Consider the following 15,582-nt stretch of genomic DNA (forward strand, 5'->3'; position numbering starts at 1 on the left):
CTTGTTTGTCTGTCAGGCAGTCCCTTTGTGGGAAATGTCAAACAAAGCAGGCAGAAGTGTAAAGATCTCAGAAGCATTGCAATTCCTGCAATAAAAAATGAAATCAAAGAGCAGGGCAGGGAAGAGGCCCACACATTGTCCCCGTCAAGCCCATGCACACCTTCCATGCACTCAATGCACCCAGCACATCTGCAGTGTGACCCACCCACCCCAGCAGCAGCATAAAGGGGGTTTCAAGCAGATTTTCCAGCCAGAAACAAGTAGCCATGGAGGAGGCAGAGCTGAAGGAATCACGGACAGGGAACAGTGGTTGTTACACTGCTGTAAAGGAGTTCTGTGGGGACATTGGACACAAATCTATAGGAAACCAAGCATTGTTAGCTCTACTGCTCTGCTTGTGCAACTGGTTGGCTCTGAACAGGGAAGAGCATCACTTGTAGCCCATTAACTTGATCTGCACTCTGTGGTGCATTTGAGATCCTTTGTTTTAATGGATGTTTACAAGCAGATTAGCCCTAGGACTAAGGCAACAGATCAGCTTTAGATTCAGTTTCCTGACTCCCTCTGTGCCTGGGCAAATCATGTATCTTTACAAAAGTACTTTTGTGGTTACTGTTTTAATTCCTAGAGGACCTAGATCCCCAAAGGCTTTCATTCATGGATCCAGCCCTTTGCTTCCCTTTTCCTCAGGACTTCAGAGCCACAACAACAAGGCCCTACTGTTCTTGCCTCTGCTGAGAGTGAAAACTCCTCCAGCAGGAACTGATGCTCATTGTACATTTGTGCAATGGGCCTAGGTCTGCTGGGTCCTGAAAGCAATGCCACCATCCAAGGAAGAACAATTATAGCACTGAGGAGATACCAGGATCAGACCCCTCTGCCGCAATGGTCAAGTGAAAGGTTAAAGAAAGGATGAGAGTGACAATTTTTCAATCCAGCCTAAACCAAGACAGTTTGGCACACATCCAGCTCATGGCAATCATCCTGTTGGTCCTGTAGTCTGAGTCAAGGATGAAGGGTGGGATTTTGAAGGTCTGCTCATGTTGGCATGAGCAGCAAGGCTCCAGCTATCTCCAGTGACCATAGCCATTAGCCTTCTGTGGAGGCTTCACCAGAGTCAGAACAGTAGCTCAAGCCACCTTGTCTGGGAGCCCCAGAAAGCACATTATCTACTCACTAAAGAAGTAGGCATGAAACTTATTAAAATGCCTTTCCACAGAGTGTTGGCTGGAATTTAAAACACCATTTTGGTGTGCATGCCACTGGACACAGGGTATAGTGCAGTTGTTGTATTTTTGATGTGTTCACTAGGGCTGTGCTGTGCGTATATAATATTCCAGGAAAACTACAACATTCAGAAAGACTGTGTCATCTTGTAAATTAAACCCTGGGATTTTTTTGTCCCTGCTTTCTTGAAGGAATTTTGAAACAAGCAGCTTATTAAACTGACAGAGACAGTGTTCTCACTATCTAGAGGCGCATACCCATACATTTACCTTCTCAAATTGTGACCTTCCAGTTTTAACATTTCGACAGAGTTATTTCTGTAAGCTTTATTTACTGAAATACATGAAAAATTAATGGGAAAACCAGATTGGTTTGGCAGTGTCAGTCTGAATTACTCCAGCTATATAACACTTTACTTGATCATAAAGCATCATGGTGAGGTTTCTTAAGATGGCACGTTGCTGCTGTGGTTTAAAGATCTTAAATATGTGGCAAATGGTTAATGCATCGGTGACTCACACCTCATTTAGAAGTTCAGGCAAGCAAATGAAGGTGAAATATGTCTGTGACTGACATTTCTTTTACTTTTCTCATCTCCTTGCCTGGCCAATGTCTGAATGTGCATTTGCAATCTGTGACAAAGCTGTGAACTAGAGGACACCTAAAAGTAAAGAGCCAGTAATGTGGTAAAAAAATTGGTGGTCTGAGACCATTTCCTCCATTGTGAATATTTTGGCAGCTTGGGAAAGCCAGTTATTTCCCAAGTCACATTCCTTTGCTGGTCTGTTTCTGGCTCAACATTTGGGATTTTTTTTCTGCAACACTCTTACTGGACTTTGGACAGAGGTCTAGAGTCTTTGAGCAAATTGAAGTGGGTTACTCAAACTGCCTGAGCATGTCTTCATTACCAGCTGTCTTGAGAAATTGCAAGAGTAACCTGTTTGCAACAGCCATACGAACTGAAATTGTTCAAACAAGGTTACTAAAGACATGGAGAAAAGCATTTAAATTAAAGAGTCATTGTTTCATATCACTTCGTTTACATATCCTCAGAGCTAACTCCAGTAAGGATTCTACCTTTTAATTCTAGGAAAAAATGCCTGTAGTGTTTTTCCACAAATCGAGCTTGCCTTCCAGCCTGAAGTATGTTACTTGCCTTGACAGGAACTTAGTCCAGGACAGGAGGCCACTCAAAGTGTCTGAGATGGGTCAGTTGGGCTTGTGTGTCATGAGAAAATGCCTTCTCCTCATTCTCCCCAGCCTTCTCCTTCAGTGTGTCTTTTTTTTTTTCCAGGAAGGGCAGTTCTCTACATTTTTAAGCATTTTCCAGTCAACTGTGCCTCTGGCAATAGCTTTCAACAAAGGTACCATATTTCACTGCTGTCTCTACAGGCACCAGAAGATCCATCTGGCCTCTGCAGCCTCTGCTGACCTGTGTGGCAGCTGCCCAGCACACAATCTTGTGCGAAGGGCTTCCTGGCTGCTTTCACTAGTCTGGGAAACCCATCATCTCCTGAGTACTTTGCACTTTCCAGATGAAGTGATGACCCTGTGTGAGGCTCTACTTCTGTAGGAACTCCCCTGCCCCAAACACACATGAGCAGCAGGGAGGGAATCACCATAGGATCAGATCAATGTTAAACATTGGCAGCTGGTGATAAAGAACTCAGAGTTTTTTTGATTTGGTCACTAAACTAAATGAAAACATATTGCAGTCATTCAGTAAATGACAATTTCCTAGCTGGAGAGATCTGTGTGGGTCTGACAGTGCGCATCTCACCGCTGTGTGACGGGCTGGGTGGCACCTTTGCATGGGGCAGGCTCACCAAACCCTACAAGCAGGTCGGCTATTCCCTGAGCCAGTGCCAGGTCCAACAGCTGGGGCAGACCCACAGCTCAGCAGCCCCATCCTCCCTGCCCAGCATGCTGCCTGTAGGGGGCTGGGCCTCGTGGGGACCTGCACACAGAGGTACACACACACACAGAGCCAAGGGATGAAGAGCCCAGGCTGGTGGCATCTCTTGCTCTTCTCTGGGTGCCCTGGCTCATGTAGGCTCTGCCAGGAGCTGCCCCAGCCCTTCTCCAGTACTGCTGCCCAGCAAACAACCCTGCCCTCCCCCAACCCCCTCCACGCACTGACCTTGACCTCAATACCATAATCCACTCTAGCCATAAGCAATTGCAGAGAGTGGCAGGTCACCCAAGGATACTTTTTGCAGCTCTGTTGCAGGTCACAGCTCACTGTGGTGCTGCTGCTTGCAAAGGAAAAGCTGCCTCCTAACCCCTTTCCCAACCCTTGGGCTCTTTTGGACATGTCCAGTGATGTCTGCATCCAGTGTTTGATGCACATCCCACAGTCACCAGTGCCAAAAATATGTAGGGTGTATGGGATGTGGGGCTGCCTCTTTAATGACATCAAAACAACAACTCTCCTCCAGCCCCTAGGAGTGCTGGGTAAGTGAATGATCCCACACTGAGTTGCAGAGAACAGACATTGAACTGTTTGGCAGTTGCAATCAGAAGCCTTTTTTTCCTTTTTCTTCCCCCCAACACTGGTCAGCAGCGGCATTGTTTATAAAATGAATGGAGCCCTTAATGAAGCAATAGATAGAAACACTGAGAGGCTGTGTCTGTCTGTTACAAAGGGCTGAGGGGGAAGGGTGGAGCTCTTAAAATACCCTGACATCCTTTCTGTCAGTTATTTAAACATTAGGCATAGCAGTGATCAGCTACCAACAAAAAGTCTATATTTGGCTCAGTGGAAATGCTAAATCCACACATCAAAACAGCTGTTCATATAGACAGACTGGGAGAGGCTTTCTGTTCCAGTGAATGTGAAATAGTGCAAAATAGTGCAAAGAAAAAAAAGCAGACAAAAGGGGGAGTGCCAAGCTCGATGTGCAGTGCAAGCAGCACTGCTCAATGTGTTGTACTGATGGATGCAACAGACCCCCTTACAGGGACCCTGAGGATTGCAGCAGATCCTCTGCCCAAGATGCAAAAGCACACAGGGAGAGGATTCCAGCACTGGAGAGAAAAAATAAGCAGCTTTGCTATAAACAGTTTCCACTCCAGCTCAGTCCATCAGTCACAACACATGACATTAATCATACACCTCGAAAACACATCTAGGTTAAAATTTCCAGCTGTTTAGTCAATAGAGACTCTTAAAGAGGAAAGCAGCAGCAGCCTTCAGCACAAAAGTCCTGCTGCCACGACATGGCATTGGCACATCCTCTCCCACACCCCCTCTGCAAGGAAAGGGAGCGGGAAAGATATCTTGAAGATTAGTCAGATTTTTATATAGTAGATGCCAAGGGCCAGGCAGAGGTGGAAATAACTTGGATTTCAGCAATGACATCCCTTGTATTAAGGGGTTTTGAAGAGTACCACTGCAGCGACGATTTGGCACTGAGATACAACTAATGCAATCAGGAAGCCTCATGGGTCCTGGGAGCCCATTCTGTTTTCTTTTATAACCCCAAAAGCACTGTGAGGGGCAAACTGGTTATTTTCTGGAAAGCTCCTGTTATCCAGTTAGAATTTCCTCTATGCCACAGTAGCTCCTTCCTCCCTGATGGCCCTTCACACTTGGAAAAAAGTGAAACCCCAGCTCATGTTTTCCAGGTTAATGACACTACAATATCCAGGCTAATTCTGTCTCCAACAGTAACACAGAAGTCCGCTTTTGCAAGGCCTGGGTTTTTATAAAAATTTCTAATAAATCTGCAAGCCACTTTAATCTCTTCATTTACAGCACAAGTTAAAGACACCAGGAGACCAGGACTGCAAGGAAAGAGGAGTCATAACTTCTTGTAAAAGGGAAGACACCACTCCTCTGTACTGCCCTCCAGCTTTTATGTGCAGGAACACAGTGTTCTTTGCCAAATAAACACTTTTGGTTGCAAAGCTGACATTTATAGTGGTCCTAGCAACTCCTTGCTGCTCAGAAGTGCTTGCAGATCCCTTTGTGCTGCAATAAGGCTTGGATACATTCCTCCCCATTAAACCAAAATAAACTGCCTAGGCTTGACAGGCACAGCATGGTGTCCTTGTGGAAGGAATGATTAGCCATTCCCAGAAAAGCTCAGCAAAGAACATAACTTTGCCCTTCTTTTGTAAGATGAACTGGCACAGGTTCCTCCTGTTTTCACTGGCACTGGCTGTCAAGTCCTTTGCTGGTATCAGTCCAGTCATGACTGCTGAATCATCACATCTAGCATAGCCTTGGCTCAGACATGACAAATATTTGCTTTTGCATCATTCTATCACAGGATTTTTTGAAATACAGGAGGAAGGAGCAGCCCAAAATAGACCCAGCAAAGTCATCAAGGCACCTGTCACTGAAACCAGGGAATGTTAAGGAAGGCACTAGGTTAATCTTTACATTCCTGAAGTTACATTCTTCTAACACCTCCAAAAGGAACCAGCTTTAGAAACTCCAAGTGGTATCTGCAGTTTCAGTCAAGAGGCCTGAATAACTCCAGATATTCATGAGGAACTCATCACATCAGTGGATTTACAGATAAGACTGGGATCAGAAAGGATGCAATGAGTGTTGCACCAACTCCAGTGAGGAAGTCAGACCACAGATCTGTGCACTAGACAGTACTTTATCTAGGGAGACAAAAACAAAGCAAACAGCAAATAGTACTCTGTATCATGGCTCAATATTTTTCTAGGATATATTTCTATATCCTTTAGTACTAAAATAGCCAGCAACAATGCTGAAGTATGTGGTGTTTTCTGAGAATAGACTGAAGTGAGAAGTGGGGGAGGAGAGAAAGTTCTGAGCAAAAACGTAGGGAATGACAGAGATATGAGCAAAACCAAAAAGATTTCATTGATACAAAAGGATGGCAAGAATATATTTGGACTGAAAAAGATTATTGTACTCCTGGTAAAAGATGAAGACACCAGACTTTGCAAAGTTACAAATTTATTTGTTTTGAAATAAATACAAATACTTCATTAAGAAACTTTTCTTGATAGACTTTACACAATAGCTTTATTCTTTCTGGAAATTGTCTGTTCTTCCCACAAAACGTTATGGATATTCTACACAGGAGCTGAAGTTAGTCAATATAAAGTAACCTAGATGGTGTTCTTCTGAACAAGCAATCCCAAAGTATTAACGTTTGCTATTTAACTGCTCGGCATTTGAGCTTTTTTTCTGTGTGAGGGCCGCAATTCAGCAGCTATGCACTGGAGCTTGGGAAATCTTGTCCCACTAGCTATGGAAGGACAAACTTAAGAACACCCAACTGTGACATTCTGAGTGGCAGAAAGATGTCAAGCCACCAGCTTCAAAGAAAGCAACCCAAGGTATCAGGAAGCAATGCAAAGATGCAGAACCAGCAGATCATGACATTTACACAGTCATTAGACACTGTATTCCAGAGATACAGTGTTGATGCTCCACTACTTAGTGGAATATGCTTTTCAGCACCAGTGAGATCTCATCAGTTTCAAATCTAGTAATTAGTGGCAGTTGAATGTACAGTATCTAATTACATGCCCATTCCACAGTTATTCATCTCTTCTGACAAAGAACAGCTGGATCTGTCTCTGCTTACAGAATTCCAAATTTATCACAATTGTGCTGGACATAAAAAACTTGAGCTGCAAAGTTAAGAAGCTTTCTGAAGGAAAAATCAAGCTGTTTCTGCTTAGCTGGCATATACAGCTACCCTAACTTGTTACAGCTACACCAACTTCTGCAGTTTGGTAAACCCTTTGGCCCAAGTTCCTAAACAGGAAATCCTACCTTGCTTACCAAATTTAAATCCTTTCCTCATTTGGCTAAGCAGGTTTTAGGGTCTAGGAGGGGGGGGGAAGGAAAGGAAGACTGGAACTAAATCTCAAAAATGTGAAATGAAAAACCTTAAAGATTTAGTTCATCTCAAAGTCACATTAAAATTGCCTATTTTAGTAGTATATTATTGTACATAGGAAAACAGGCTTGAATACTAATGAATTAGAAGGCCTATAAATGCACGATACATTAATTTTTCTATCATTTGAAGTCAAGCTATATACAATGAATTCAACTCCAGCTTCAACATTAGGCCATAACACATTTGTTTCATTTCCTTTTCTTAAAGTCATCCTTAGAAGTTATTTTTTCTCCCCCACTGAAACTCATCTCAAATTGTGCCAGTTTACTTCAAGAGAGTAAGAGATAAAGGGGCCTGTAACAGCTTTGATTTTAAAGGAGGGTATTGAGCAATTCTAGTTTGACTCTGAAGTGTTTACAACCACATCAGCTTTTGGCAAGTATCCTTTAGAATTTGGCATCCACTGAAGGAGGGCACAATAGCAGCAGCTGTCTGAGATACAAGAATAATGATAGAGCAAATGAGATGCTTCTTTTCTTTGGTCCCTCTCAGACCCTGGTGAATAGAGTTCATCCTACAGAATAGCTAGAGTTTAATACCAGTTATGTTTTTGTGATACGCAGGGGGCATCCATTACTTTTTCACACTGCCACCAGTTAAAACCTCCCACAGCCATCTAACAGGACACTTCCATGGACTTGGGGCTTGATTGTTCAGCATTGCTTGCCGAGTTCGGCGTCAGCTCGATCCGTGTGTCTGTGTGGGAGCGGTTCCTGGAACCATCCCCAGTGTGGGATCGGCTCCTCGTTCCCTCCCCAGTGTGAGACCGGCTCCTCGTTCCCTCCCCAGTGTGAGACCGGCTCCTCTGTCCTTCCAAAGAGGTTACACTGGAGCCAGAAGCGGTGCGGGACCTCATCAGCCTGGTCATGCTAGCAGAGGGCACTGGAAGAAGAGTCTTTCATTAATACCTTGCTTCACAGGCTTGGAAGGAAGCCCTTGCCTTCCTCTTGGCCTTAACCACCCTTGGAGAAGCCTTCAGGGTTGAATTGATACTTTTCACGGTACTTCCACATGAAGAAGTACCTCCCCTGCTCCAGGCATGTACTTAACGAGACCAAATTATTACAGCGAAATTAGTGGCCAGGGCTGAGGGATTCAGGAAGCTTTAGGGAACATTACTGTGGCTGCAAGAATCCAGAGGGAAACTGAAGAGACTCATCAGCCCTCCCACCACTTTCCAATATTCAGTCTTTGATGGCAACCCAGGCTCACAGTGCAACCACACAACAGCAACTGTCAGAAGCAAATATGGGAAAAACAAACAGCTACAACTCAAAGAAATCTCTGAGCCAATGAGGTTTTAAATGTTGTGTGCAGTAGATGAACCATATCCTGTGATGCCACGAGGGGACACTATTACAGATATCCACCTTAAAAACACTGAGATAAAGTAAAAGAGGTATTTGTGGGTATAAGCCATTTACAAAGCTCTCTAATAACATCACTTGATCTGAAAACCCTTTGCCCAGATACAGCATTTGTTTTTTTCCCCCCTGGCAAATGCATATCCAAAAGGGAAAGGGCGACACACCTGGGATCAAAGACTCTCTGGGTACTTAGATGCCCAATTAACTTCGGTAGCAAGATCAACCATTCCATAAAACCAATACTTACTGTATCCCATTCCCTGAACAAAGTATTTGAAAGCTTCAGCAAGCTTGGCAGGCTGCAAAAGAGAGAGAGAGCTATCATAAGCAGTGCTCAGTAGGTTATATCACAATGTTATAGATTCCATCTTAACAGGGACATCTTAAATATTTTCTGGGTTCTACTGACTATATGAAAACTTTTATGAGAAAATTCCACCATTCCCCTCCCTAGTCTTCACCCCGTTATTTTACAAATTGGATTACACGCATTTGAAACTGACATTTCCAGAGAAGAGAACTGGTCTAAACCTGGCTCAAACTTTAGTTACTTGTGCAGTTACTGAAGCAACAAAAGTGAACAAAACTAACTTGTAGAAAAAACTAAGTTGCTTTACTTCTGTTCACTTCAGTTGAAGGGAACAAAAGTAAAACAACTGGCCTCACAAAATGTACAAGGCAGTTCATACAAGACCAGTAATTGAGTAATTCCTAATCAGCAGAGAACAAATTCAGCTATTCAGGCTGATAGTTAGGTTTATAGGGCAAGAAAGCTCACCAGGAATACACAAGCACAACTGCCTACAACTGACATTCTTGCAATGAGGCACTCCCTGTTTCAATTACAGTCTCAATTATTTCACATGAAAATATTTTTTGCATAATTCTCTGAGCCACTGCAAAGAATGGACTCTCCATAACAGAAGCAATGCACATACTACCATGTGGCTTTAAAAAAGCCTTTTCCCAGGTCCCACTGTTGGGGCATACACTACCTGTACAGGGGCTTCAGCTGCAAGCAATTCCAAATTTAGCTTTTCCTTTAAGTTCACAAACACCACATTATATTGCATAGAAATCTGTTTAGATGTTATATCACATTCCAAAGCTGATTTACAAGTCAGCTCTTTTAGTGAGGCAACACAAAAGTGCAGGTAAATTTTAACTTTGCCAGCCTTTATTAGCAGCTTGGAACTTATGCCTAAATGTGTTTTAGAAACTCCAGTTCATCCAGAGTCAAGCTGAGTCGGTGTATGCAAGAACACAGCACTGTTATTTTCCTGTCTCCCACTTTCCTGATGTATACTATAAATACTCCAAGTAAGAATGTTGTTAAAATGCTAGTGGCTCAAGCCTTAATTCACATTATCTTAGTAAATAGGCATAAAATAATACCTCTGCATTCCCACCTCAGGTCTTTACTTGGTTAAGACTTTATTAGTGAAAATAATATCCCTTCCCAATCTTAGTTTTGCACTTCATTGCTCTTTAAAGGAAAAAAGAAAGCTCAGATGACCAACTGACATCATTATTCATGAAATCATAACCATCCTTTTGGCTGACATTTGGGAACAGCAAGTACTCTACAGGAAAACACTCATTTGTTGCAGTCTGACACGCTGCAGAACATGATTAGTAGGATTTCCGCCAGCCAAATCCTACCTGGGAAACTTGGGGGAGCCCGCCACAGTCAGCCATCTGAAATGGGATGAGAACAGCCAGTTAGTGCAATGCCAGAGGAACTCACTTATGCTTAGATAGATATATTGAAATGACCTTTTTAGCTATCTGCCAGAGAAAACACTTCCTTTTGTTGCGTGAGTAACATACACGTGGATGAACATATCAAAGCAAGCTGTTAAATGTTTATGAATGCTGTGACTGCACCCCAGAAAACCACAAAGTGTCTTGACTGACGCTCAGGCAAAGCAGCTGCTGGAGCTACAAATGGTTTTTGCTGGGCAGCAATTACCAGTTTCTTAGAAACCAGCCTATTAGTCCTGGTTGCAAGGTCAACTCTGAACTACAATAATATGACTCTGTATTGACCTGGATGACAAACAGGGTAGAGAAAACAAACACCTAAAGCTCCGAGGTGAGAGGGAAAAACGATTTGCTCAGATCGCGGATGGCAAGCACCAGCCTGACTTGCCAAGGGAAGCAGGGAAAGCCAAATGAGAAAAGCTATCTTGAGTGCATGAAATATTTTTGGAGCATTTCATTTTTCCTGCCACTCCACCCCTCAAAGTCAACCCAACAAAAACAGTCCTGTTCCAAGGAATACTACAAGCTGAAAACAGTAGAGTTGTAAATTACAGGAAACCCCAAATCCTGTCTAGGATTAGTTAGCAGCAAAACAGGCCTGCAGCAAGATCTGGCATCAGCCATATCCCTGGACTGAGCAAAGGCTGGCCACTGATAAAAGGTCTGAGATAATGTCAATAACTTTTTTAGGGTGTCTGCCACACCACATTATAGGGCAGCAGTGTAACTCAACAATGTTAAGAGAAAAAAAAAATTTAAAATCTTTATTATAATTTTCACTGGCCAGTTCAATAAAGAGATGCAGTAGAAGTTCCCAGCAAAGCATGACCAAACTTGTTTCACTGTTTGCATGCTATTACTTCATCAGTAACAAGCTGAAGATTGCCCCCATAATCTGAATGCCAAATATCAGCCGCAGCCTTTGCATTACGTTCTGCTGTTTGGAAGTGCATTTTATCAACTTTTTTTGGAAAATAGCATTAAGATATCCTGGACTGTACCCTCATAAAAGGCAGGATGACCAAACTGGCTGATAGATTAGCTGTCAATTCACCTGACACTTCTGATGAGAGGCAAGCACAGGAACAGAATGAACTTGTTTGCACTCCTACTCTGGTCACAGTTTTTTCAAACCTTTCAAAATATCTCAAGATCAGCTTTGCCAGCTCTAGTCAAATTCATTATGGGTATGTGAAATACTGAACATTTCAACTTTCATCCTTACTATTTTAAAATGGAGAAGCTGAGAAATTCCCTGCTGTTAACTCTGACAAGAAGCCCCTAGTCTTGTTTATTCCACTAAAATACTCTCGGCCTGAAGGAGCTCTCTTTTCACATCAGAATTGGATTCTCACTGTGTTATTGGTATTGCAACACATCACCCTGGTTCTGCTTTTTCAGCTAATGCAAACCAATATAATGGTTTTATATGAGAAGAATGTTTACTTTAAAAAGCACAGGTTTTGTTATTACCTTCAGAAGTGTGGTCCTTGTTGGGTCCAGCTTTGAGTTGCATTCAACCTATATAAAAGAATAGCAGCATAAGACATTGTACACAAGATTTTAATTATGAACTCTTGCATGAAAACAGATTTAACACCTTGTTTTCTGGCCTAACACAGACTAAACTGAGTGTCTTACAATTCTGTGTGAAGACTATGTATACATAATACATATCTTTAAACCCAAGTAGGTCATCTCACATTTTTAACTGCATTTTTTCCATGTACAAGCCCATAGTTGGGAATTGGAGACTTTTCATCTGTTTCTGGGACTTCAATGGAAACAAGTGTTGTTTATCTTGTGATTTGGGGTCATCTGGTAGCGTCCCAAGTGGTGAGCAGCCATGTGGCCACGGGCCAGCAGACCGGGCATGCCCATTAAGGCACAACATTTGAAGTCATCCAGTCATCTGGGGCGAGTTATAATGGTCAAAAAAGTTCTTCACTTCCAGAGTGACCCAGGGCACAGCTCCAGCACCACACAGCAAGTTAAAATACCAGCAGCAGATTCCTCTCTAGAGGAAAATATTTGCGGTTCACTGGAACTGCTGTGGTGATTGTTCCTAACGTGGTAGCTATTAAATAAATGGTGCACAGCAGAGGGGGAAAAACAGCATGGAATTAATGGCAGCTCTCCTGCGGTCTGGAAGAGGAGAGCCACTAGGCTGGATTGGTAGCCAGCAGGGCTGCTGTGTGGCAGGAGCTCTGCTGGCCTCATGCAGCCCCCTTGGCTCGCCCACCCACCCTCAGCAGGGTGGCAAAGATGGCTCGAGGTACCCACCACAGCATCCACCGCCGGGGAGCTGTCACCGACCACCAGAAGGACAGGACACCTGCAAAGAAGCACACACAAGTGGTGTTATCTCTGCCACCCAGCCCGGACTTGCCCTGAGCTGCATTTTGTGTCTCTGGAAGGGTGAGACAGTTAAGTGTGTGGAAAGGATTTGGTTTGTATTCCGGACACCTTAAAAATACATCAAATCCTGCGTTAGCTGCGGATCCACTGACATTCCTTGCCTGAGAACCTGATCTCTTCCCCAGCTGGCAGCAAATCAGCCCTTGACAGTGCTCTTATTCCTTGCTTTACAAGAAATTGAATGTGGGCATCAGCATCAAAGTCTCATGCCTACCACCCTCCCGGCCCTTGAGCTCCAACTTTTGGATCTGTCCATCCAATTCCAACCAGATTGTCAGAGGAACAGTCTCCTGTGCATAACCATCAGCAGCTGAGCTAGGAAGGACTTGACACCTATTATGTTGCATAAGTTGTAGCATAGGCAAAAAGCCATTAGCAGAAGTTCTGACAGTCAGTCAGTCATTCTCATACCTGCTTTATCTTCCTGAATACTTTTGGTTGGTTGGTTTTCAAATGGTTTTAAGTTGGGGTTTTTTGGTTGTATAGGCACAGCTCAAGCACCTTCAGAGCTACAGTTTCCATTAACTATAACGTATTTCTGCATGAAGCTAAGTACACCAACTTCTCAAGTACTTTGTAAGCCCAAATTTTGCACAGTGACAGGATGCACAGTGATGGGAATGACTTAACTTTCAATTTAAATATGTTTGCCAAGTCTGAAGAGAGGAGTTCTTCCTAACGGCAGCCCCTGACTTGCAGTAACCTCTCAAATAAAATACTTACTGAAGGGTGACAACATTTACTCCAGGAACAGGGCGCTCAATTTCTAGGTCTCGCCGACTGAAAAAAAAAAAAAAAAATAGAGAGGACAAAGGCTTTTGATACACTGGAATTCTATAGATACTTCTATATTCTTCTAGTTTAGAGAAAGTACAGACACTCACATGTTAATTTAATCTGATATATATATTGTAGCCTCCATAACTGATATAGAGCCACACTTAGACTGAAGGATCAATGTCTTAGTTCAGTCCCAGTGCACAATCTTTCACCCCACAAGTGCACAAGGTCCTTCTCCAATAAGCAAACCGCCTGAGATCCCTAAAGGCACTGTTAAGCAGAACTTCATACTGGGGGAACACATGTAATCCCACCACACAAGTAGTGTCTCTAAAGAGCTGGACAGCCTCTTAAAAAAGTTTCCAGTTAGAAATCAGGTAAATGTATTTACCTGTTGTAAGAGTTGACAAAGAGATGAAGGTTGGTTTGATTCATATCATTAATAATATGCTGACGGTAAGTATGGATCAGGTCATGGTTGCTGTGAATCTCTTCCTAAAGTGGAGACACAATCATTCAGAATAGGGGCTATTTTCTGAAAGGATCTGAAGACATGTCTCAGTAGTTGTGTATCAGACTCATATCTGGACAACAGGAGTGTGTGCACCTTGAGGCAAGGGACCACTTCCAGCACCCAGTGAAGTCACCCAGAATTAATATTATCTTCTGATTGCAATACCACAATTTTCTTTAAAACTCCAGGATTTTGTAATGTTAAAGTCTCACAATTGCAAAACACAGTGCAGATAGTTACAGTCAGACAAGTGTGAGGTTTTAAACTAAACAAAAAAAGAAGATTCAGGGTAAGAAGCCTAATAAATGTTTCCAGGGCAAAGCAGATGCTGAAGGCTTACAAACATGTAACGTGGAACTCAATTTCACAATAGTAAATAACTAAGCTTCGAGGACTTCAATCATAACATTTTCAAACAGTTGGGTTCTAAAGTCTTTATAGATTAGTTCCTTGTTCTGCTGGAATGGAGTTTTCCATTGCATTTACTAACGATGTCAAGCACAGCAAAGTAGCCTCAGAAAACAGTCCAGCACTTTGCATAAGGCTTGCACTGAAGAGCGCCATTAACACTAATAACCAGCTGTCACAGAGTTACACGTATATTATATAAAAACACTGAGGGGTTTTTCAGCTCAGAACATGACCATATACTCACATTTAAGTGTTGGCTGCCTAGACAGGGAGCTGCCCCTACTAGAGTTTTCACAGCTGAGATGCACTTGAGTACTCAGGACACAGCAAACCCATGGCAGAACACACCCTCAAAATGCTGGGGACACAAGTGTGAATCCTATCTCACTGTTTCACTTCATCCTTTATTGTTTAAGTGAAGGCTTTTCCCCTCCTCCCAGCCCCAGAAGGTAAATACAGATGACTGAATACACCAGAGGAATCTTTTGAACTTTACCTTTCCAAATAGATGTGAAATGACCATGTCTGGCAAAGCGTTTGTCCAACCTGAAATCTGAACAGCAAGATTATCTAAGTATCTGCTACTGACACAGTCCCTGAACAAATGACACCTTCCAATTACCCATAAATAGACCAGTGGATGTTTCCCTGCTCTCTCTACATGTACAATACCCTAAAATGATATTTTGCCCCTCCATCCAACTAGAACACCTTTAGGGGTTCACATTTGAGTCATTCTCATCGGATGTCTTCACTAATGCAGTTATATAGGGAACACACTACTAGAGGCATAGGTGTATAGGGAATCACTCCCTGTAGGAACACCAAGCAAACCAGCCAGATGGGTGTCATTTAACCCCACTGCCCACTCTCTTCCCCAACAACCCACCCTAACAATGAGATGGAACTGGTACCATAAGCTCACAACCCACAGTAAGTGCTCCTGCTTTGGAAGGACACAAGAATATAAGGCACCTGCTGTACTCTTGAGGTGAGTAATACTTGAGAGGTGGAAGGCAGAGGCACAGATATGTAAGAATTTCAGGCAGTGAGGAATTGGGTGAGAATTGAAATGCGTCAGAAGTTCATTTCAGCATGGAAAAGTTACTACATTTCATTTAAGTAAGTTTGTCTGTCAAAGTATTTTGATAAATTTGACCTGGGAATATAATTAGTAACTAAGCCTTGAAAGAATGTTACCATC

The 15,582-nt window shown here is 42.9% G+C and overlaps 1 protein-coding gene across 2 annotated transcripts in view; it reads right to left on the reverse strand.

Moving 5' to 3' along the window:
- Positions 1-6,149: 6,149 nt before the first annotated feature.
- The window catches only part of NDRG1 (N-myc downstream regulated 1), a 39,868-nt gene continuing 30,435 nt past the window's right edge, over positions 6,150-15,582 (reverse strand). For both annotated transcript variants that reach the window (XM_042035904.1, XM_042035906.1), the window contains 8 exons: positions 14,875-14,931; positions 13,845-13,948; positions 13,397-13,453; positions 12,539-12,590; positions 11,729-11,776; positions 10,154-10,189; positions 8,739-8,790; positions 6,150-8,006 (listed from right to left, as the gene is read on the reverse strand). In XM_042035904.1, coding sequence (XP_041891838.1) covers positions 7,741-8,006; positions 8,739-8,790; positions 10,154-10,189; positions 11,729-11,776; positions 12,539-12,590; positions 13,397-13,453; positions 13,845-13,948; positions 14,875-14,931 — 672 coding nt within the window. In that variant the 3' untranslated portion in view covers positions 6,150-7,740. The remainder of the gene's footprint in view (positions 8,007-8,738; positions 8,791-10,153; positions 10,190-11,728; positions 11,777-12,538; positions 12,591-13,396; positions 13,454-13,844; positions 13,949-14,874; positions 14,932-15,582) is intronic.

Source organism: Corvus kubaryi, unplaced genomic scaffold, assembly GCF_017639235.1.
Source record: "Corvus kubaryi isolate FWS band 111438036 unplaced genomic scaffold, C.kubaryi_AGA036_p1.0 37385, whole genome shotgun sequence".
NCBI lineage: Eukaryota > Metazoa > Chordata > Aves > Passeriformes > Corvidae > Corvus > Corvus kubaryi.